Source organism: Uranotaenia lowii, chromosome 1, assembly GCF_029784155.1.
Source record: "Uranotaenia lowii strain MFRU-FL chromosome 1, ASM2978415v1, whole genome shotgun sequence".
NCBI lineage: Eukaryota > Metazoa > Arthropoda > Insecta > Diptera > Culicidae > Uranotaenia > Uranotaenia lowii.
In genome coordinates, this window is record NC_073691.1 from 114,702,292 (window position 1) to 114,728,239 (window position 25,948).

The window sequence follows — 25,948 nt, forward strand, 5'->3', positions numbered from 1 at the left end:
TTTGATTGCTTTTTTTTCGGTTTCGATTTGTAAAATTATTTAATTCATTTGATAAAAAGTGATATAACATATTTTATAGCACTTGACGCTGCTTAAAGAAGTTGTTTTTGTCGAAACAAGTGTTTTGCCTTCCCAAAAACACTTGACAAGTTTTGAGATACTGATTCAATACTGAGATTTATATTGTTGACCCTTGAATTGATACACTTGAATATCAGTCAAAGTTTCTTTCCCAAGAAAAGCTCTTGCTCCTTTTTCCGATTCCAAGAAAGGAATAAAACGATATTGTTTTGCCCTTCTTCCTCTCGGCATAGCGACAACGATCCTTAACCATTCCGATTGAGGAATTCAGCAATCTTATGCGCTGTTCAAGTGAGCGAAATAAAAACTGACAACAACGAGCGTCCCTTTCTGAGCCATCGATAAACACTTCTTAAGAATGGACATCAGCACTTGGAAACAGTTTTAAATGCAAAAAGGTCTTCTTTGGATGAAGAAATTTTACTTTGATTTAGAAGTTCAGTGGTGGAATAGAGTAATCGGAATAGAGCTTCGAGACGCTGCACACAGGGGTAAATGCACCTAATAAGCGATCAAAATTATTTGAGAACAAACGGTTAACGGTAGACATTTAATGTCTTCGCAACCTTTTTTTTTGATGATCTATCAAATTCTTGAATGAAAAAAGTGATTTTTCCACCTGGAAGGGAGATAGAAAAAAAACTCTTAAAATAATTAGTTTTGAGACTTGATGTCTTCACAAAATTTGTAGATCTTATTATTATAAGAATGTTTGTTGAAGACACCATCAAGATTGCATGAAAATCATAAAAGCTACGAGCATTTTAGAAATAATACAAATAATTTTGAGTTTTTATTTAATATCTTTTTTAGTATACGATTTACAAACTTGGTGTATTTGAGAAAGTTGTTCAAATTGTTGAATTACACAATTTTGTGGAACATGTCAAATACATATTACAACTCAGGAAGGAGATATACTACAATACATCCAAAATAATGCTTTTTTCAGTAAGTTAAAACTTTAAGAGTTCGGCCGAGTTTGTATAATTTTTTGAGTGGATTTTGTTGGTCAAGTTATTGGATTTCCATTGATATATTAGTATATTAGTTTTGGATAGATTTTCTACAAACTAGCAATCAATAATGAGCTTTTTCCTCTAGAAACACTAGAACCTGACATTGAAGAAATTGAGTTCCTGCTGGTTACTCAGGAGAAAATAGGAAATACCGGTCAAGCCAGCAACGATAAAGGAGAATAGTAAGTTTTTCTTTTTTTTTCGTTTTTATCATTGTTTTTACATTCTTATTATATTGTTTTTGTTAATCATTAGAGTAAGGTTATGTCTAATTTTGAGCAGTTTTTCAATTCCTTCCATGATTTAGATTTCTCCTTGTTATTGAATAATAATATATTTTAAATCGTTGATGACTACTTACATAACATTAGCAAAGATAAAGATATGATTATAATTTTAATGGCATGTGCGGCGGAATGAAAACTAGAGAGAATTTTATTTTATAGAATTTGAAAGAAAGGTGGATAGACAGGCATTAGTGCGCCAATAGGAGAAAGCTTGATAGGTGTTGAAATTTTAGGTTAGAGGGCATGTTGATGAAAAGCTCCCATGAATTGCTCCCGCCTTTGCTCTGCATTAGCTAACTATACATGAGAAACCCAGAAAGAGAATTCCCATGTATAGCGAGCCCAATGGTTTGAGAGCGTGTTTTTACGCACACTTCAAACGAGCAAAAACGTAGCAACCCATGGGCCTACTGAGCTTTCCTTATGCGAGAAACAGTTCTATCGACGTTGCCATTATTTCAGATTCGCAGCGAATAGTTGCTACTTGTCGATTTTTTCGCATTTCACATTTTATCTATTCCGCGTTCTAACTTTTTGGCCAAGTGTCAATTTTTGAACCGTATTTTTCTTGTTGTATTTTTTTCTTTTGCCAATGTTCAATGTGTGCTGCTTTCGACAACACGATTGGTTTCGACAACGACGGCAACAAATCGATGGCGAACCGGAATACCGTTGGATTCATCGCAGTCATCGTAAAACTCGACATCGAGAGCCGTTTCATCCATCCGAGGTCCTGTTGAAATGGACATTTCAAGGGGGGCGGCATGTTCCGACGCAGTCACAACGCAGCTATTCGACACCGACACAAGAATGAAGTACATACATTTTGATGAAGAAATGAAATTTAATCGAACACGAATGTCAAGTGTATTAGTTCTAAGGGAACAAATGAAATGTAAATATTTAACACAAAACATTAATTTCACCTTACACTATTTCACACAACATACCACACAAAACGAAAATGAATTACCAACACTGAACACTAACACCACTAGAATTAAGAGTGAGAAAATTCGGACGAGAAAGTGAACAGTGAATTCAAACTCTAGCTTGTAAGTGACATGTATTTATTTACTTCAATAAAGCTCACTTTCTAAACCTATTCGCGCGCTACGGACGTGTTTTGCCACCGAAAATTCGATTCGTTCTCGGCCATTTGTTTCGCTCCGCCATCGCTGGTCAAATTGATGACCTAAGTTGTTGCTGCTTCTCCGGATTATTCGAGCCGTTTGGGACCCAATTCGTGGGACACAGACAACGGAACCCTGCGTCCGTACATATTACAAAAGATAAAGATACCCAGACAACCAGAAATCGCAAAGTAGTGTTCATTGTAGATTGTATAAGCGTTCAGTTTAGATTGGAATTGTAAAAACATCATGTTGTAGCTAAACCAAGTTATATTTTATCGTTTATGGTTTGTATAGTTCATTATATACGATAACATTTTGTTAATGGTATAGAAAGATCAAAGTTTTTTTTGAATCGCAGTAGAATCAAGTTTTAATCCCGCTGTACAATTAAGCAATCTTTCATGCTTGCGATCTATGATGACATATTATTTCCATGAAAGGTCGTACAGTAATTGTGAGAGCATCGTATAATGGAATTTAAACAATCTATTCGTACTTGTCATTCAAAGTCGCTTGTTGAGATAAACTTAATCGGTAAATAATTGTTAATAATGCAATTCCAATGCTAAGTAATATTGTAATCATCTTATGTCAACAATTGCAAAAATTGGAAATCCTTGACGAATTTTATTGCAAAAATGAAGGCAGTTTTGATTAGGAAAAAAATTATAAAAATGAAAAAAGTGGCACATACAGTCGACGTTTTCAAAAACACAGGCGATGCTTCAAAAAATCCGGTTCTGTGATAAACGATTCCATAAAATCAGATGCTGCTTCTAAGACATCTCCGGCAGAAAATGATTCACAGTTGTCCCACGAAGTGTCTCATGGCATCTATGTATTGCAGATTGTCGAATCGTTTAACAGTACAGAAAATAGCTAGCTAAGATCGCACAGCGCTGAATACTATTATTGATTGTAATAGAATCGTCTATGAGATAGGTTAAAGTTGTATATCAAAAAACGCCATCTATAAATAGATTTGGTATTTTATACGATCAACTGATTTTAAAAACGAAACTCTCAACTGTACATGAACAAATTTGCTTGTTTGTATCAACATGAAATGGCACCGGGGAAGTATATCGAAGGACAGGGATCGGAACGTTGTGAGTTCGAGACTGAGGGAAAAGAGACACATAAAGTTGTATATGGTTCAAATTTTTATCTCAGTAAACATTAAATTCTATTGTATTTATGCTCACGGCGATTCATAGTAAAATCGTAATAAGGGAAAAATATAATTGCTTTGAGATACAGTAACAATAAATTGTATTAAATGGTGAAGAAAGTTGTACAAACCTCAGGCTACCTGCAAAAGGAAATTGTAATCAAATTGTAAGACAGGCAATAGAAAGTTGTAAGTTGTACAATCCTAAGATTTTATGCAAAGCAAAGTTGCTATGAAATTGTTGAAAAAGCAATACAAAGTTTTATTTTTTTGCAAGGTGAACAAAATTTGGTCCGTATATTGCCTCCACTTTGGTACGTACAGGCTTATATAGAATATTCTATACAACTTTTTCAGATTGTACAAAAGTGTGTATATCTCAGAAACAACTGAAATATTCAGACCAAAATGTTCACTGGGTAACATCTTATCGAGACTTCAAATTAATGCACTTAGTGTGTCAAATATTGATCGTTTTGACAACCTTAAATTAGATATTGACAAATTATTACTAAAACCAGACTTTTTTCTAATTCTAATTTGATTTATTTAGTTAGGATTTTAACAGTAGCTGTCATTTGTCCTCTGTATGCGTATCTTACATTTCAACTTAAGGTTAAATTTTCCGAATTAAACTTGCACTGTTCAAAAATTTTATGAGGTTTTCTTCATTTGCTGGGTTTAATGCTGCTTTGTGCGTTGTGCGTTGTGCGTGCTGCGTTGTGTCCAATACCGCTGGTTTGTCTTTCCGTTTCATGTTCCCTGCATTCTCCAATAATATGTTGAACAGCGAGTGGCAGCGCAAGTTTGTATCCCCTTTGAAAAAAAATAAGCATGGGTGATTGCAGTGTGACCAATCCGATCCAATTTTTGACAGATTTAAGCTTTTTCCCTCAGATTTAAGCTTTCATCTCCTATGCTCTAAAGGCAAAAAAAAGGTTAAATCTGAGGAAAAAAAAAGCTTAAAAACGAGATTCACGAGTACATATTTAAAAGATGTTGGTCACACGATACATAGATATTTCTTGTAAAGTTGCCGGGATCTGATCCCAGACAACCATTTGGTGGGTATTTCGAATTTGCAACACAAATATACGTGCAAATATACGTGAAAACAAATCGTATCTATAATGCAGCAAAACCAGTATATACATACGTATCATTTTGTGGGCCATATAGGTACATTAGCACACATATTCTTGATTTGGATTGTATTATCGTAATAAAATCATGCAATGTATTTAAATACGATAAAGAATATGCATGGGCCGCACATTGTAGGTGCAGATATACGAAAATGAGTTTAAAAAACATTCCATACGATATAATCTGTAAAATAAAAAACGACGTCTGGTTGTCTGGGATTGCAGCTACCAACTGTTATTGGACAGATTACAAGTTAATTTAACATTCTGCATAAACAGTTTGAAAAAATAGTGCACAGTATTGTTTTAATAGCCATCGTCCACACTTACCCCGCGTCCCCACTTACTCCGGTGTATGTATTATGTATTTTCTTAAAATTCAATAAATTAAAGTGTTCAATTATATTGGATCTCCGAAAACGCTCATGTTTCAATTATAGAACGTTCGGTCATGCAGTAAATGCTCGTTACGTAAAGAAATGCATGTACCAATTCTTAAGATTGGCTGTGTTGGTACTGCAAACAAATTGTTTCTTGGTTGCCCCTAGCTCTTTCAAGTATACTGTCAACGAATTACCCCTAATTGTGTACAATCATTTAAAATGTTTATGTGTTTGGAACGCATTCTGTTCAATATTAAAATCTTCGTTCTAAGATATCATGATAAATATTTTTCAATAAACGGCTTGAGTAATGGTTTCACTACAAATTTATAGGAAAAAAATTATATATTTTTTAAGTTGTGGAACAGGATGTAGATTAATCCTGTTCCAAAGTATCAAAAAAAATTTAATGCCTTAGATTATTATTTCTTTTTGCGAAATTATTCGCTAATTCCAAAAGCTGGTGTTCGATATATAATGTTCTTACCCTGACTATGAGTGAAAATTTGTAAAATTAACTAGTGTTATTCGTCCGCGACTCTTGAAAATGAGTATCTTCTTCTAGATGTTTTTTTTCTTAAGAATAGTACGTTGGATGAAGGCTCCTCTAAAATTTGGAAAATGTTCAAAGATTCCGATTTTTTCTTTCTTAAGGTCCAAAAACACGCACCGTGTACATGACTACTTAAATTATCTAATTTTTAAGAGTTTGGGATTTTTCATTTAGCAATAAAATGCTCCAAGGAACTGCTTCCAGGAAAACCTGGAACGTAAAACAATTTTCTATTTTTTCAACATGCAAGATGATGCCAATGTACTTAACGAGCTCCACCGTGGCCTGCGGTTATAAATTCAACGCTGCTCAATATTTTGCCCGTAAAGCTGGAAAATTTAGTGGGGATAGTTTTTATCCAAATTGCCTTATACATATTAATGCCACCCAAACCGAACCAAACCTGATGACTTTGTAAATATTTATCAAACAATATTTTGTATTCCTCAGAGCGCCGGAGTCGGCCTTTGTTCTTCCGGTGTGGCGACAAGTGCTATGGAGCGTCTTGTTCGTCTGCATGGTCATCGTAGCGACTGTTGGCAACTTGGTCGTCGTTTGGATAGTGCTAGCCCACAAGCGGATGCGAACGGTGACCAACTACTTCCTGGGTGAGTAAGTATGTACACTAAATCAAGTGTCGCCTTTTCTATTTCCCCCCTCTTCCTGCGTTTAACCAAAAGATAGGACGACAAACGAACGAGAACGAGAGCTTAAATCACATCACCACAACGTATTCTCTTTGTGTCCTTTCTTTCGCATTTATCAGTGAATTTGTCGATAGCTGATGCCATGGTATCAACGCTAAACGTCACATTCAATTACACCTATATGTTGAATCTCGACTGGCCCTTCGGGACTCTCTATTGTAAAATATCACAGTTTGTAGCAATACTCAGCATCTGTGCGTCAGTTTTCACCTTGATGGCAATATCAATAGACAGGTGAGTTTACTTTCTACATACGCATTTTTTCATTCCTGTTTGCAATCACCACAACCGTTAGGATTATAATTCAATTTCACAGCTAGCGTGTCAGTTTTTAGTTTGTGATAAGAAAAGAGTCCAAGAAATTGTTTTACGAATGACTACCAACCTAACTCTATAAAACTCAATCCCAACACCCAATATTCACCATTTCGTAAAAGTTGAAATATTTTTAAAGGAACAATTTCAAAATAATAAGGTATACACAAATAAAATCTTAATATGTTTTCAAATTTAGGAAAAAAGGCTGAAGCGTTTAAGTACTACAACCGAAAAAGTATGTACTGAAAATTAAGTTATTTAGCCCCTGTGGTTATGCAAACGAATATTTTGTTAAGAAAATTTCCTCTACGATAAAGTTTTTCGTAGAAAAAAAGTTGTTTTTAATCAAAAAACGTAAATTCTGTAATTTAGTTTTAGCAAAAAATTGTGTTAAAAGGTTAATTATACAGAACGCTTTTTGAATGTACAACTTAAATTTTGACGGGTACTTGTATTTTAAACTCTCATCTAAATCCTGAATCGGAATTCTTGATCTGAATTTTGAACCTATAGGTAGAGGAGAATGGGGATACTTGATCCCGTTCTCTTGTTTCCATCATATTCGGCCGGCAAAAGGGGTCGTCCATATTAAATGTTCAGTGTTTTTGCTATTTTGACGTCATTATGCTTTGGATCGAGACGAAAATTGAAGCACGTGAGTTCTAAAGGACAGGAAATTATTCCTTATTTCAAATTTAGTATAAGACGACAGAAACGGAGGTCATTCAGCAAGTGACAAGACAAACATTCATATCAACGACAGGAAAAGGGATCGTTAACTTTTAAAGTTTTTTGCCTTTCTTTCAGAAAGGTATAGTTATCGGTCGATTTGGAAGATCATTAATTATAGGTCTTAGATATACCTTTATAGGTACCTATCGAATCAGCTCATCTAGTTCAGACGATGTCTGTGCTTTTGTGTGTATTGGTGTGATCAATTGTCTGATATTGACTTTTTTTTTATAACTCACGACAAAATTTAGAAAAATGACAAATATGATCAAAATGAAGAAAATACATACCTACATAATTGACAAAATAATAAAACAAGAAAAATTATCATTCTGTACATCTTACATTTTTTTTCTATTTTATCGATTTTGGAAAATTTGACACTTTAGTTAATTCTGACAAATTGTCTAATTTGGTCCACAAGGTCAATTTTATCAATTCACCCATTCTGGCATTTAAATATAGCAAATGATGGTTTCAAAATGCAATCACTAAAACGGCACAAACAACGAATTTGTAAAAACAAGTTGACAAAAAAAATGTGAAAAAATACGAAATTGAATGAACATGACTAAAATAACAAATGACGAAAGTGACAAAAATGATGGACATGTAAATAATAAAAATGGCAAAGTTGACAAAAAATGATAAAATTGAATAATTGAAATTTTTTTCAAAATTGACATTATTGACAAAGCTTACAAAATTGATAAATTTAACAAGAACCCGCAGGGACAAAAAAAAATCAGGACAAAGGAATTTTCCTTTGTTTAGTCGCCAAACGAAGGTTTTTTTTATTCTGGGACAAATTAAATTTTCTTTGTTTCTAATCTGTTTTCCTTTACTTCAAAGAATTTTCTTCTTTGAAATTAAAAAAAATCTCTGACTTAAAGTTTTTTAAGTTCAAAGAATAAATCCTTTGTTCCAAAAATTTTTCTTCAGAATCAAACTCCTAATACAATGTTCCAAATAAAAAGAAGTTTGTTTCAATAGAACTTTTTTTTTAAATCAAAATCAATTTTGTTTTGTATCAAACACCAAGTTTTCTCTGAGTGAACGAAAAAATAATAAATATATCTTAACTAAAAAAATTGCCAGAATTCTCAAATTTGACAAATTATACCAAAATGATAAACATGACAGATATGAAAAAAGAAATGACATATAGAACCAAAACGACGCAAGTAACAAAATGACAAATTTCACATAATTGACCAAAATGCAAAATCTGTTTAATTTTCTAAATTTGACAAAACTGACCAAAACCGCAAGAATGACAAAATTATTAATCTGAATTCTGAATCTGAATTCTGAATCTGAATTCTGAATCTGAATTTTGAATCTGAATTCTGAATCTGAATTCTGAATCTGAATTCTGAATCTGAATTCTGAATCTGAATTCTGCATCTGAATTCTGAATCTGAATTCTGAATCTGAATTCTGAATCTGAATTCTGAATCTGAATTCTGAATCTGAATTCTGAATCTGAATTCTGAATCTGAATTCTGAATCTGAATTCTGAATCTGAATTCTGAATCTGAATTCTGAATCTGAATTCTGAATCTGAATTCTGAATCTGAATTCTGAATCTGAGTTCTGAATCTGAATTCTGAATCTGAATTCTGAATCTGAATTCTGAATCTGAATTCTGAATCTGAATTCTGAATCTGAATTCTGAATCTGAATTCTGAATCTGAATTCTGAATCTGAATTCTGAATCTGAATTCTGAATCTGAATTCTGAATCTGAATTCTGAATCTGAATTCTGAATCTGAATTCTGAATCTGAATTCTGAATCTGAATTCTGAATCTGAATTCTGAATCTGAATTCTGAATCTGAATTCTGAATCTGAATTCTGAATCTGAATTCTGAATCTGAATTCTGAATCTGAATTCTGAATCTGAATTCTGAATCTGAATTCTGAATCTGAATTCAGAATCTGAATTCTGAATCTGAATTCTGAATCTGAATTCTGAATCTGAATTCTGAATCTGAATCTGAATTCTGAATCTGAATTCTGAATTTTAATCTTAATTTGATTTTTGAAACTGCTGTTTCGTCAATTCTAGTTTAATATTTTTTTTTAAATAAATATTTCTAGGTTTTTAGTTTTTTGTCTTCAATTTTTTTTACGGTTGAACGGGTGATGATTTTTTTCCAGCTCTATCTAGCCATCATCTCGACATTTTTCCGATACACCAGTATTGCAGCTCTACTCGAGGTTTAAAAATTTTCCCATCGTGTTGAATTTCGCGCATTGCTTTTGGCAGAAAAATGACCTCTAGCAAGCATAACAAGCATCGGGTATCGCCGGCTTGGAATTTCTGCGTGCTGTTCGCAAGCAGCGTATCGCCCACTCACAAAATAATAGCCAAGCCCTGATTGACGAGCGTTTTGAAGAATGAAATTAGAAAAAAAGGATAGTCACCCTTGCTGAGCCAAAAGTTTAAAGCTCAACAACTTTCAAAGCAGTGCTTGTTCTTGTGCCTTTTTCTTGTTTCTTCTGCCCAACAGCAATATTTCATCCATAGTTTATAAATTTTTGATAACATAACATCGTTGACTAGAAAGAGTATGTTCTTTGATACAAAAATGTTTCATGGTACTGTTATGAATGGATTTTTTTCCTCTGCTAAATGAAAAGGAGATTCAAACTTTTCAAATCGTCCATGGAGAGCCTTTCTAGAGCTCTTTAAAAATAATAAAAACTATCGCGCCCCTTCCTTCCGCTCACAGTAATTATCCATTTGAAAATGACTTGCGATGACGAAGTAGATGTCACTCGATATTCATCAGACCAAAGAATGGGAAACTACTTTCCTCCTTTTAATATAATTACAATCACCAGTTATATCCTCTGATAGATTTATACCATTGCGAATGGATGTTAATGAACCAGCTGGGACAGAGACAAGTTGAAAGTGATGTAAAAAGGCTTCAAACGACGACGACGACGATGGTTGATAAGATAATGTCTAAATTGAGGTGGGGGGTGTTTTGCCTATTTAGAATCGGGTTTTCGCCAATATTTCCATCAAACGACTCTATGGAAATGTATATCAAACACACAAAAGGAAAGAATCCTTAAGTTCAATCAGCGTAAATGCAATTAGTGAACATTCTTTTCCGGTAGTTACTGTTAACACGGGCTATCATCAGAATCGTTTTTTATCGTGTTTATTTGGTATGCAAGCAACAAGAGCATGGGGTTCATTTCTTGTTATGCTATGCGGAAGAAAGCAACCTAATCTTCCAATCGACATAAATATCTTGCCTGTCTGGAAAATGTAGCAGCGTAATAAAAGAATCCTGTGTGAAAAAATGTAGCTTCTGTCAGTCAAGTTTTCCGAGTACACACATATCTATAGAAATGCTATACAAGGCAAGTTATTTTTTGTTCTTGTTCTTTTGTTCACACCATCACCCTTGTCGGGGACTCTTTCTATTGCTTGCTTAGGATGTGGGGTAGTGGAGTTTAAGCCATCCGACTTCACATTGTACGTTTTGGGACTACTTACTTGTTGAATAGCGAATCGATATCCACAGTAAAGTGCTTCAATTAAAAGTTTCTGATTTTAATAATGTATACCTAATGACAAAACATGAGCCTTCAACCATGTATCGACGGAAATTTAAATATTACGGTTAATGATCTTGAGCGAAACTAAATGGCTCAATTCGACGCAACTCGGAACAGTTGGTCAAGCGGTATGTATAGAGGTTATATCCGAACGATTTTTTTTAGTTCAACGGATAGATCTTGGTTTCTGCTTCCTAATGATGATTTTCATAACATTTAAGAGTAAATCCTTATAACTCTAGAGCTGATTTACTGGAGAAAGGATTCTGACCTTGAGCGGAACTAAAATATGATCTTGAGCGGAACCATTTTGTACTATTAACTACTTTAACAGCTCTCATTCCTAATCTTTGTGTAATTGGGAAAACGTTTTAACGTAAATAACAGAATGGAAGGCTTTCTGTTGTTCTCAAAATATCCATTCATATTTATTTCTTACTTCAAAAAAGATATCAAATTTTCACTTTGATTCACTGTATTTTATATTGAAAGAATTGATTGTCTAAACTCATATTTTAGTTTTTCTTTTATCTTAAAAATTCAATTCGTTAGTATATTTGATTGATTATTTGAATGAGTGCAGGCAGAGGTGCAAAGAGATCCCATCATGAAACATGCAGTGCCGATTCTAACAGCCCGACGTCAGCTCCGAAAAAATCATCTTGCAAAGTTGCAGACTGATTCTATTTCCCTTACGTGCAGAGCGTCGAACGTGTCTGCAAGTAAAAGTCGCGATGACTGCACGTTACGAAAATTTCAAACTTGCAAGCCCGAAGATAAAATCCCTTGAGCCGAACAGAAAGAATCATTTCCGAAGATAGCTACAGTCTGCAAGTTGCTTGCATGCAGCGCGATGATGCGATGTACGTTTGCAAATTTGCAAGTTGCAACTTACAAGTTACAGGACGGTGGACTCGTTCTTGTGCGGTTGGATTCGTTCCACTAACCTAGGACCGACCGAACCGAATCCATGGAGAAAGAAAGTGATAGGCCGAAGAGCCACAGCCACCCAGCGTTGCCAACCTTCCAGATTTTTCTGGAATCTTCCAGATTTTCATGTGTCATCCAGAAATACAGACCTCATGTTGTCTGGTCCAGACTTCTCATAAATTATCCAGATTTTTCCAGAAATTTCAATAAGCTCAACGTTTTAGTAAAAAAATGCTATTAAAATCCAATTGCTCATAACTGCAAGACTGAATTTACTATGAAGCAGAATACAGAAGTTATTTTGACAGCTGGATGGGTCTAAGCTTTCGGTTGTTCAAGCTTTCGGTCACATAATCGCAGATATTGATTATTTTCAAGGAATGAGTATAGATCCTTAGACTACTACAATATTGCGATTTGACGACCAAAAAAAAAAAAAAGGTCATCACCTACAACGATAGCCATCCAGACTTTTCCAGACATTTTTTTCAAAATCTTCCAGACTTTTCTGAAAAACAGTTGGCATCCCTGCAGCCACCGACCATCAATTCAGTTGACGTTCAGCCATCGAAGCGTGCGTGTGTAGCGTATGTACATGGCTGTCTGCAAAACACTCGGCGCGCCGCCGTACTACAGAAGTAAGGACATGTTGGAGTTGTTGTTGTTGTTGGTGCCTTCGTGCTCGTTTCGTTTCCTTCTAAGACGGATTCGAAAGGAAGTGGTGCCCAAATTTTATTTGAGTTTTCAATGATCATTCTAGGGTGTTTAAGATAAATCATCAAAGCAAATAAAAACTAGTTTGTTTTGATTATAACTTTGTCATCTTACAAGTTATTTATGAAAACAAAAGTGTTAATAAAAGCTTATCTTAAAAATGTTGGAAAATCATCTTTATTGTTCTATAACACAGCTGCGGCCCGAAAAATTCAATCCATTCTCCATGGATAGGATCACTTGATAAAATAGAATCACATATTAAAGATTCACCCAAGTAACCATTAAGCCGCAAAAAGTGACTTTTATTAGGCATTATAGTACATTATAGGATATGCCCAACAAAACCAACTACCTTTGTACTCCACTTAAGGGCTGATCCAAAGCCGGTTTTGGCCTGCAATTCGGCTTCTATACGGCCTGGCCTCAATTGTCAAAATATTTTTCAGTGGGTACAATCGGTTGAACCCACTGAATGAAAATTAAAAAAAAAGAAAAATTTTGTTTTTGTTTTGTCTTTTTCCTCCCAAAGCTATTTGTTTCCCATCTCCATCAATCCTTTTTATCTGATGTTGGTTTTTTTTGCCGAATGGAACACGACTGAAGAATCGAACCTTTGAACGTTCAAGCTTGACGGTTCTTGGCTTTGCATTTACCTGTGCCTCTGCTTGATGGACCATCTCATCCATGCATCAGTTGAACAGAATTTGGCATATTTAAACATAACACACCCGAGAGTTACATCCAATGCCCCAATCCAATGAATCATTCATCACAACGGAGACAAAAATATATTTTCCGGATACTCAAAAATAAAGTGATAAAACAGTTGACTTTTTAATCTTTCATTTATTTCTACAATTTTGAATAGTTTTTCGGCACTTGTTTCTTTTTTTTCAATTTTCAATCATTTTTTTTTATTTCATAACTTTTTTCACTAATTTCTTAAATAAGAAAATCCTCACTTGCACCTGAAAATGTATTCCATCAAAGCAAATACCGATATTCGTTTGGGGCACTTTTTCGTTCGCTCTGCTTCTCCATGGTCGACCGGGTTCAGGTTCTTAAGAACGGTGCGGATTCCCTTCGGACGCAGATCCAATGGCTCGTACTCGATGTCCTTGAAGATTTCCGTCGATTCCTGCATTTCAGTTAATCGAGAATTGAGCTGGTTCTTTTCCTCAGCTCAATTTCAAACCAAACCAATCGATCGCCGCGCCGGTAAAATCATCTTCTGCTCCGCAAAAAGCCAAACGAATGGAGACTTTGATTTTTTTTATTTTAGTATTACCCAACGTTGTTTACTTTTATTGAAAATGACTTAGCGGCTTGTGAAGGCAAGATAATTCATTGACTGAGCTTATACAGGGCTCATTTGACTTTTGAATGTCACGGGGCTAATTGGCATCAGTAAAACTTTTTGACAGCCAATTAGCACTGAAATGCTGTTACACTGTCCTTATGCGGCTTATAACAGTGCTTAATGGTTTGTTGGGCAGTATTGAGAGCAGGGTTGCCAACATTCACAAATTCAAGGAGCTTGAAAAGAAAAATCAAAGAAAATCAGGTTAACATAAAATGATCGAGCTGAGTGCCTTTTTTGGTCACCGTTGTAAAATAAAATGGAGTTGATACACATTACCGTTCATAGTTCTATTAAATAAGCTAAGTGCTCACTGTCACTTCAACCTTTAAACGCGATGTTATTTGATTTCATGCCATTAATTCATATTTCGTATCAAAGCGTTTTTTTAATGTGATTCAGCGTTTTTCAAATATGTGATTCAGCAGTTGTTTGAAAATCTACTTTTTTGGACTTGTTTTATTTAAATTTTGATATTTGAGATACTTATCAAAGCCTTTTGCAAAAATTCTTCATAGTAGTTCTCGCGAAGTTAAACTTAAAAGTGGCAGATTTCAAAAGTTCGTTACGAAAGATACGCAAACAGTTTTAAAAACTTGAATAAAAAATTCCGATTTGTATGAAAATGTTCATTCATGTTAATCCTTTAGTCAATTTATTTTGATAAAAAGTACATAAGTTGCTGACTTTGAAACATAAATCAATAATTTATTCAGTTTCCATACTTCTTATTTTGAAGATTATGCAATTGACTGACTGATGGGCGAAAGCGTGATATGTTTAACCGTGAAACGTCCAGCTTTTTATAAGCAGTTTCGTAATATCTGAGATAAATAGCAACCGTTGAGTAAGATTTTTAAAATTTAAGTTTCTACGAAGACTGCAAGTAATTTTGGCTTTGAAGTAAAAGAAATTTTTTCTTCCTTCTGTTGAGACGAAATTCTGATGAAATTTTATACCAAAATGAATTATAGATATTTTTCAAAGTATAACTTAAACCTCTTTACAGTCTTCAGCAAAGAAGTAAAAAATAATATATAGACAGTAATTGATTTATCATAGCACTGATTTTTAAAAGCCTTATCAGTAATACTGGATGCGATAGACAAAATCTGACCAAAAATTCGAGTTCAGGACGCGAAATTAATTAAAAACAAGTTATAAAACTTTGACAGAAGATTCGAATCAAACAGTGTGTGAAGTTTTTGAGTTCAAGGTTGGAATGACGACGAGCAAGCACTGAATTTCTATTGAGTTTTGTACCGATCTGTAAAAACTTTCTGTAAAAACTGTAGATAACTTGGTAAAGATGACGTGATTCTTATACATGTCTAAGCAAATGAAACTGAATTCTAAAATTGAAATTCACACAATTTAATCTGTGATCCTACTAATCAAGTGATCCTGCCTTTGGAGAATCGATTGAATTTTTCGGAACGAAACTTTAAAGAATTTTAAGGCAGCTCTGTTATAAAACAATAAAGATGATTTTCCAACAGAGTTTGGATCAGTTTTAATTAACAACTTTGTGTTTATAAATAACTTGTAAAATGACAAAGTTATAATCAAAACAAATTTGCTTGTATTTGCTTTGATGATTTATATCAATCACCCTGGTATGATAATTGAAAATTCAAATAAAATTTGGGCACCACTTCCTTTCGAATCCGTCTTAGAAGAAAACGAAACGAACACGAAGGCACCAACAACAACAACTTCAACATGTCCTTGCTCTTGTCGTACGGCATGCCGCTTCGCTGGCTGAACGGCAACTGAATGGATAGTCGACGGCACCTCGGCCTATCATTTTCTTACACCATGCCATGGATTCGGTTCGGTTTTAGGTTGGGTTGGGGTGGATCAAATCGAACCGCACAAGAACGGGTCTACGGATCTGTCTGTAACTTGCAAGTTTGCAAACGTACATCGCATCATCGCGCTGCATGCAAGCAACTTGCAGACTGTAGCTATCTTCGGAAATGATTCTTTCTGTTCGGCTCAAGGGATTTTATCTTCGGGCTTGCAAGTTTGCAACTGTTCCTAACTTCGGAGAATCGTTTGTAATTTTCGGAACGTGCAGTCAAAGGATTTTACCGCGCGGTTGGCTTTTACTTGCAGACACGTTCGACGTTCTGCACATAAGGGAGAAAGAATCAGTCTGCAACTTTGCAAGACGAATCTTTCGTGGCTGACGTCGGTCTGTTAGAATCGGCTAAAAGTCGTGCGCTGCATGCTACATGTAGGGATCTCTTTGCACCTCTGGTGCAGGGTCATATTCGACCGAACAACTTTTGAAGGTAACGACCAAGGTCACTCAATTACTAGGTTCTCTGACTTTTACAGTAAGTAGGCGTGGAGAGCGCGGTGAAGTGGGGTGATGCTCGTTATCTTTGTTTACGAATTAGCAGTGAGCTAAAAAGAGAAGGCAAGCTTAGGTCTCAACTGTTCTATGGATTAAATGTAAACAAACGCAACGAAGCAATCAACATGGCTGATTCTGAAAATTGAGAGATCGTATCACCTTCTATGTACCCCCCTTGGTAACGACAAAGGTAGTTATACAAAAGTAGATGCCTTAAATTACTGATTTCGCAAAAAAACACTGTACGAAACTCTGTTTTTTGTGATTTTATAAAAAAAATCTGTGATGGATTTCTGTGTTGATGATTCCTTTAAATGCATTTAAAATTCATGATAAATTGGGTCTTATTTATATTTTAGTAGTAAAAAGTCAGTTTACATTGAAAATCTTATCATACTTTTCAAGTTCTAAGTAAGACCTGGATGGAAATCCATTAAAAATTAAAAGATATGTGAAATCTATAGCGTGCTCAGGGCACACAACTGGGAATTGTCTCGATGGCCAGTTCGTGTTCGTTGAAGGAGCGGCTTTAGCGCCACCTCTTTTGATCGAGGACCGCTTGCGAAGTTAAAGTGCCCGGCGAGAACCGTGACCCCAGGGCGCGTCGTTCCTTAAAGGATCCAAGAATGGATACGAAGTGCACAGTTCGACTGGGTGGAGTAGCAAGTATTTCCGTAGTCATCTCTTCGGTGCAGCAGAAGACTATGGACACGGCGTTCTATCCCCTTCCAAAACACTCGCTTGTGCTTCTCATCACCGGCTCAAAAATACGCCATCAAATCTCCCCCAACACGTGATCGAAACAGAAGCAAGTGGACTGATTTCCCGAGCAGTCCGACCCAAAGCACAAAAATGAATCTTAAAACATATTATGGGTTACAAATTAAACATATCTATATTGCATTTTCATTTCATAACGATAGAGAAGGGTTTATTTATTTATTTATGGCAAACCTTCCCTCTAGCTTTCCCTATTCCTGTGCGGTTTTACATCTTATTGAAGCTTTTTAGGCTTTTTAGGCTTTAGCTTTTAATTCAGGAACCCTACAATGGCTGGCGGTTCTCGGAAACTGTGTGTTTTTATTTTAATTCGAGGAAGAGCGGCTTTCTATTTGTTGATCTATTTTTAGATGCGCATCATTTAATTTTAACTTCACTCACTCACTGTGGGTACTCTTATTAATTCCGGCCGATAAAGCAGGCCTGCTAGCAATGTTGCGAAAATAATTGTTGTGCAATGTTTGATCGTAGCGACAGACCGGAAGTATCGGCAGCCGGAAGTAATAACTTCGGTGGAGTTCAAGGGAACACGTGGGTCCTAGACATCGGAACAAAATGGTTAAGGTGAAATCATGCATTCGTTGCACATGGATGGTGGTTGAGTGGAATGGTGTTGAGCTGGAACACTGGTGATTTGGTCATTTAAATTGACGGTCGACGACCACATCCGACAGGGGAAATCGGATTCCGGATCCTTTCCGTGGTTGCTACCGGAACACTTGGTGGGAGTCCGGTAGCAGATTTATTTTTTTTATTAGGCCGGAAAAAATTTCAAATCCTCCTTTTGTAACTCGGAGTTGGACCATCGCGAGTGGGGGGGGGGGGGGGATAATAAAAAATAATGCGAAAAACAAATAAACTGGCGATGAAAGAAATTAGAGAAACATGAACTATCAAAGAACGAAAGAACATAAGCCGTAAATATCATGAAAATTTCGAAAAAGATACAACGGCTCACCGACAGGACTTGAACCTGCAATCTCCGCTTCGGTACAACGGCGCGTTAGCCAATTCCACCACGGTGAACGTTGCAGGTTCAAGTCCTGTCGGTGAGCCGTTGTATCTTTTTCGAAATTTTCATGATATTTACGGCTTATGTTCTTTCGTTCTTTGATAGTTCATGTTTCTCTAATTTCTTTCATCACATATGAAAATGTGATCATTTTCAGGTACAAAGATGTACCAAGCGATTTCATAACATCAATATTGAAATAAACTGGAATATATTGCACGAAATATTGTATACAACTAAATTGCATATTATATCATTGCACAAGACCTATAAATCAAGAAATTTTTTATCGAAAAATTCAATAAAATCAAGAAAACAAAAGGTGATAAAACTCAATCTCCCACAATCTGTTTTTTGCTCTGGTTAACTGGTTAATCAAACTTTATTTATTTCCCCCTTCGGGTTTTTGGGAAATTTCGAGGGGGAGGGGCACAGTAGTTCAAATCCCCAAAGAGCCGGAAAAAAGTCCACTTTTTCAAGTAAGCGACAACCAAATTTTTTATGTTGGAATCGAATCTCCAATATTCTAGGAACGTTATGACGTATTTAGATATTTTCTAGGACCTTTTATACACCTTCTATGAAACAAACATGAATTAAAAATAGGAATTTTTATTCTCAGCCCAAAACAACTTAAAAAAGTATATAAATCTTAAAAAATTCATAAATGTTTATACCGAAGTGATGTATTATAATCTTATTCACAGTTTGGATAAAAAAACGTCCTTCATATCATGAACTAATAATTAGATGATAAAAAAATTTCGATTTACTCTATTTATTTTTCGGAATCAAAAATAAAGCTTGCGCTGCCGAATTAAATTATACACCGTTGGTGAAAGCCTCATCAAAAACATATCTTAAAATCAGCTGCTAGTTTTTGCTATATTTTAAATACGATGTCATGGATTGAAATGCTGTTTGGTTTTAAAATGCAAATTTTAAAGTATTTATACAGAGTAAATCAAGCATTGTTTTGCTACATATGCAAATTCACCTTAAAACATAAGTTTTAATATTTATCCAATTAACCTACAGGAATTTAGGAGCCCATACTTAATTTTAACAAAAATATTCATATATATATTTTTTTAAACGAACACACACATATAGATCTCAGTGAAACTTCATGTTTCTTTGAAGAGATCTAAATTCTACTTAAGACTAAGCGTACATCTTTCAAGGATATAATGGCTAGCATTTTACTAATGCTAACACCACCAACCCACAGAAAGAGCACTATGTTTGCCGTGACCAAGACTTGATCTCATGACCTCTGGCTTAGAAGACTTGAACGCTATCCTCTAGGCCACGGTCGGCGGCAAAATATTCAATTTCCCAGTATAAAGCTCAAACCCCGTTTTAGAAATTATTGAAAGAAATAGCAAACTTTGAAAAAAACTCTAATTTATTATTTTTTCAGCTTTCCATCTAAAATCTTTAACAAAATAGCTTTTTAAATATCAATTTTTCCCACTTTTTTTGATTTTGAACCACTGTGGGGGGGGGGGGGGGGGGTGACAAAAGAATAAATTTTTATTTGTAGCGGCCCACCACACTCCCCCATACCAAAAGCCCCCTGGTATTGGACGCTACTGTTCTCAGTACGTCTGGCAGCAGAAACAACAACAAAAAAATCTTATACGCGACGCGAGCAAAACATTACTCGTGCTAAGAACTCTAAGTTTATAATTCAATGCGAGAATATATGGCGATATAAGTTAAACTAATTTATACTTTGAATCTCAATGGAAAGAGATTTCCTAAGAGATTCATTTTTAAGACAATTTTAAATATTTGTATGAAAAGTAATATTAAAATAATAGATTAAGTTATAACTATAACGACGGTGTCTTGTCCGATCCAATCCCGGTAACTGCTGGAGTGAGACAAGGATGTATCTTAGGGGGCATCCATAAATTACGTAACGCTCCTAGGGGGTAGATGGAGTAAGCTCAAGCGTTACGAATTGTGACATAGGGGAGGGGGGGAGGTTTTCTCATCGTTACGTAACGATTTTTTCCTTGAAAATTTTAGTTTAATTGCAGCTTTTTGGATGTTATGCTATTTTTGCAGAATAATTAGCAAACCAAAATCAGCTTAAAATTTGAAGCTTCAACAAGATTGAAAATGGTTTATAACCTTTCCTATTTTTTAAAGATTCTGAGATAGACTCCATAAAATATGCGTTGGATATCCGTAAAACAACCGTTGGAAAGCCGAATATTAGGTGCTTTTACCCCCAAGAACTCAATCCAATCTTAAAACGGAAATTTTACTATTTTTTCTCAATTGATATTATAAATGCTATTTTGGTTATTCCCACGAATATTACTAAGTGGAGTTTTTTTACATAACAAGTTATGCTCCTGGAACAAAACAAGGTAGATCAGCAGTTAACAAGCAGAGAGCAACTAGTAATAAGACAAATAATTTATTTTATCAAAAAGTTATCATCAATGAGTACTAAGAAGCGATCTGGATAGATACTAATTCCGTTTTTAAGAACGTTAAAAAAATTTATGTTAAAATCTTTTTTTAACCTCGAAAATCAGTATTAAAATATATGAGAAGATGGGGGGGGGGGGGCTAATTGTCAGCGTTACGTAATTTTCATAGGGGGGTACGTCGAAGCGTTACGATTTGTGACATACGGGGGGGAGGGGGTCGAAAAAAGGCATTTTTTGCGTTACGTAATTTATGGATGCCGCCTTATCACCGTTACTTTTTCTAATCGTAATGGATGAGATTCTGACTGGATCGATTGACTGTGCACCGAACCGAGGATTGCCGTGGAATCCTTCAACAATGGAGCAACTGAACGACCTTGACCTGGCTTACGATATTGTTTTGCTCGCCCAAACACAACCGGACATGCAGAGTAAACTCGACGACCTCACCGAAAGTTCGAAGGCAGCAGGTCTCAAAGTCAATGTCGGAAAGACCAAATCGATGGAGATCAACACAGGAAATACCTCCAGTTTCATGGTAACGCCTGATGGTGGTACCAGGAAAGACATCGAAACCCGGATCAGAAAGGCCCGTTTTGCATTTGTGAGTCCGAAACATCTGGCGGTCACGCCAGATCTCTCTACGAACGAAAATCCGAATCTTCAACTCAAACGTCAAATCCGTATCCGGGTGCGAAACTTGGTGCACATATGCGCTAACGACGCGAAAACTGCAAGTTTTTGTAAACCGCTGCCTAGGTTCCAGGGAGAGCAAGTTTCTATTACGTAGGATTCTTTCTGGAGCATAAATATTACAGCGAGATAGTAACCAGGAGCAGTCAATTTCGTTCCGAAGAATCTTTGCCACAAACAGCGATTGACCGATGGAACGACGATCCGACAGTGTATGAAGTCCAAGCAGAGCACAACGATGAGCGTATGGCGGTAGGTTTAAAGGATTCTCCCAAGGTAGTTCACGAAGAGCATAACGAACGAACCGAGGTTGAATTGCTTCAAAACGCGCTGTCCATGAAGCTTCAAAAGGCCACCATACTAGGTTCGCAGATTCCAATGTTGATCGCACCAGGCAACAATACAGAGCTCTCAAGCAGAGAGGATCAGTGAATTCTTTACTCAAACGTATAATAAATCCAAGCATTTGGTTAGCTTTCTCGAGTACCACAGAGTAATGCCGCTTAAAAGTCATTTGACTGTGCAACAAAACGCCAAGATCCTTTATCTCCTCAACACGATGCAACTGCTCGCCCAGAATATCGTAATTATGAATAAATGGATTTTTCCTACGCCCAAACGTGATAATACAGCACTTCGTAACGCTCAAAACTAGTAAATTATTGGCGCACCAGTTTACAACTGTGTCCAAGAAGCGTTGTAATTCATAACAGTCAGATTTACTGTTTATGACTAAAAATATTTTTAAGTCGTCCGCGTACAGGAGAACTCCACATCCAATGAGCAACAAGTTGATGTCATTACAAAACAGCGTAAACAATAAAGGACCCAAATTGCTGCCTTGGGGTACCCCAGACTTTGGAATGAAGTCAGAAGATTCAGCTGAACCAATTTTCACAGCCAATCGACGATCTCTTAGGTAGCTTCTGATCCACGCACACAATCGTTCGGAAAATCCCAATCGATGCATTTTTTTCAGAAGAATATCGTGGTTTACAGAATCAAATGCCGCGGAAATGTCGGTATATATCGCGTCGATTTGTTTGCCGGCATCCATGTTTGATATGCAACAGGATGTAAAAACCATCAGGTTTACAGAGCGTTTAGGAAAAAATCCATGCTGGTTCTCAGAGATCCAGTTCCAGCAAGCCGAAAACATGACATCGTTGACAATCCTCTCAAATACTTTCGAGCAGGCAGCTAGCGATGTGACACCACGGTAGTTAAGAACATCTTTTTTGTCACCTTTTTTGTGCACTGGGCTCATTAACGATTATTCCAGATGGTAGGAAATTTTTGCTGTTCTAGAGACTGAGTGAAAATGCTTGTCAGAGGTTTCACCAGTAAAGAGCAACACTTTTTCAGTACGCACGCCGGTATGCCATCCTGTCCGGCTGTCGTGGAGTTTTTCAGATTAATTATTGCCTCTAACACCATTTCCTCGCTTACAGCAAAAACATCCAGATCCAGCACATCGATGGGTAATCGATGGGGCTTTTGAATAGAAGTTGACGAATGCAGGTTATCAAAAACATACAATATAGTTTGGAGATCACAAAGATCTGATAAGGGTTAGATATTATGGACTCTGGATGAATAAATAAGCCTAGTTGGATGCAGCAAAGGAAGATTGAAAATATTTTCCAAGCATCTATTTTGCAAAGTTTGAAGTTTATGTAAGTGTGAAAGAGATGCTCGTCCCCAGACTGTTATAAGGTAGTGAAATAAAGAGTGAATGAATGCATAATAGAATTTTAAAAGAACATGTTGTGGCACAAAGTTCTTCAATCTCCAGAGTACACCACAGAGGGGAGAAATTCTTTTTCTAAATGTTGTATATGACAACTCCCGGAAAGATTACTATCTAAATGAATACCTAAGTATTTGAAGGTTTTCACCTCTTGTATGGCAAACTGATTCATGTGTTGATCCCTGTGTTGTAATATTACTTTTCTAGATGAATGGATAACATATATGTATTAAGTTTTTTCGTAGATTAAAGAGAGCAGATTGCTATTGAAAAATGTAGATAGCAATTTCAAATCATCTTCCAGGTTTTCGATTATTGTATTTGAAGACTTTCTGTGTTCCAATCCGCAAAAAGCAAATGCCGTTAATGTAAATAAGAAAAAGTAAAGGACCTATGTTACTGCCCTGTAGAACCCCTATATTAATATTTCTGAATTCCTTCAACCACAACATATTGTTTCCAATTGTTCAAATAACTTCGAAATATGTTATTTGCTTTTCCCCTTATTCCGTATTTGTTCAATTTTTATAACAAAATTTCATGATTCAGTGTATCGAACGCTTTTTTCAGGTCCAAAAATAAAGCTCCGATAATATTTTAAAAATCAACCTCTGTTATTGATCGCTAGATGACCAGGACCAAGACCAGGCTTCCGAAAAGTACTGGCGAACGACAGTATTCTTGCGAACGTCGCACATACACCTCGATGAAAGCTTTCAAAATATTTCTTCCCCGACAGTTTTAAAAGGAGTGGTCGTGCGATGTACAGCGATGCCTTGTTTTACCTCATAGAGTTGTTTTTGACATTTCTTACGCACACTTGCTGAGCGTGTACAGGTGAGAAGGGACAATTAACCTCAAAAACTCTAGGTACAAAAAAAGGGCAGCCGGTCGACAAACATGATCGTTTTTGAGGTTGGTTGTCCCAAAACTGAAAAGTGTTGGTGAAACAACCAGTATAATATCACAAACACTACCAGCGCAAATAGGACTATGCGAGAGTTTGTACGTAGGTTGGGTATAAAGGCTTTTTTAAGCTCCGTGACAGTTTTGGGAATATCTTCGTGATAGTTTTCAATGCATTGAATTTCGCATGACAGTACTAGGTACTTACTCCGTCCAACTGTAGCCGAGATTCGCATTGGATTATCATCCACGCTCGCCGAGTTAGTTTCGAACGAACGTAAGTATGAACTTCTATCTCGCTTAAGGTGGGGGGGGGGGGGATGATCACCCTCCTCATAGGATCCCATAGGATTGAAGGTAATCATATCGCCTAACCTTCCCCGGCACTACACATCGCGTTACGCCTCGGTCGTATGCTGCTGCTCGATGGCTCGTTCGATCTATTCGAACCGAGCAGCAGCGCATACGACCGAGCATGAGCATGACAGTCACCTGTGACAGTCCTGCCCAAAATTGTCAAACCCTGCAGCCGACAGTTAGGACTGCAACAAAATTTAAATTCCTATTTGAATTACTTGAAAATGTGGAAAATTTCTCCTTACGCTTCCAAAACCCAACTTATTTTATTTCCCCATAAGCCAAGAGCAAATTTTTTAAAACCTAATGAAAATCATTCCATAACTTTCAATGGGGTTTCATTAGAATGGTCTGATCACGTGAAGTACTTGGGACTCACACTAGATCGGAATCTCACTTTTAAAAATCACATTGAAGATATATTCAATCTAAATGTAATAAATACACTAAATCTCTTTATTCTCTCATCAACAAGAAATCCAAGTTGTGTCTGCGAAATAAGATGCTTATTTACAAACAGGTGTTCCGACCAGCGATCATGTATGCTTTTCCGATTTGGTCTACCTGCTGCGCGACGAGGAAAAAAGCCATCCAGAGGATTCAGAACAAGGTTCTGAAAATGATTTTGCGGCTTCCACCTTGGCCTTCGGTGCTGTGCCAAGGTGCTGTGCCTTCATCGGATTGCGGGCATTGAATCGATCGAAGAGATGGCCAACAAAATCATCTCTAACTTTAGAGGGATATTGATCCAGTCTTCCATCGCAGAGATTCGTTCTCTTTACAATTAAGTTAGTTTTGAGGATATAGTTTAGGCTTAAGTTTTTTTTTGCTCTACAGGATATTCTCCTATAAATCAAATAATTTATTGCTATAGCAAATTTAAATCAAATAAACAATGTTTAGAATTTACTTAATCAAAGAGGTGAACTGGTCATTGAACACTTAATTAACTGTAATAATATAGCTTGAATGTAATGATTAAAAGACTAATAAAGACATATTAAAAAAAGCTGTTCCAGGCGAGTATGCCAGCTTCCCTGGCGAGGACACCAGCACACCCAGCAGATTTGATTTGAAATTCGTTTATTTGGAAGGGTGCCGTGCGCTATACCGATTAAGCACCCTTAACACCCAGCAGAATATGCCAGCTTCCCCAGGCGAGTACGCCAGCTTCCCCGGTGAGTACGCCAGCACATTAGGCATAATCTGCCAGCTTCCCAAAGCGAGAACGCCAGCACATCCGACAGAATATGCCAGCTTCCCCGGCGAGTATGCCAGCAAACTCGGCAGAATATGCGTGCTCTCCGGCGAGTACGCAAGCATATCCGGCAGAAATGTCAGTACTCCCGATAGATTGATTGAAGTGCATTTATTTGGGAGGGTGCCGATAGAATATACAAGCTCACCCAGCAGATGTTTTGATAAGTATTGAATCCAACTTGAACTTTGAAATTTGGTTCACGTTACTCTGAGATAGTTCCTTTCTTTGAGATGCATATCTTTACATGCCTGTTTTGT

The 25,948-nt window shown here is 36.3% G+C and overlaps 1 protein-coding gene across 2 annotated transcripts in view; it reads left to right on the plus strand.

Moving 5' to 3' along the window:
* Nucleotides 1-25,948, plus strand: part of LOC129739070 (tachykinin-like peptides receptor 99D) — a 132,543-nt gene that overhangs the window by 85,332 nt on the left and 21,263 nt on the right. Inside the window, exons 3-4 of one of the 2 annotated variants that reach the window (XM_055730444.1) lie at nt 6,226-6,383; nt 6,542-6,716. In XM_055730444.1, coding sequence (XP_055586419.1) covers nt 6,226-6,383; nt 6,542-6,716 — 333 coding nt within the window. Of the gene's footprint in view, nt 1-6,225; nt 6,388-6,541; nt 6,717-25,948 lie in introns of those variants that run through there. The other variant, XM_055730445.1, reaches the window with a different exon arrangement.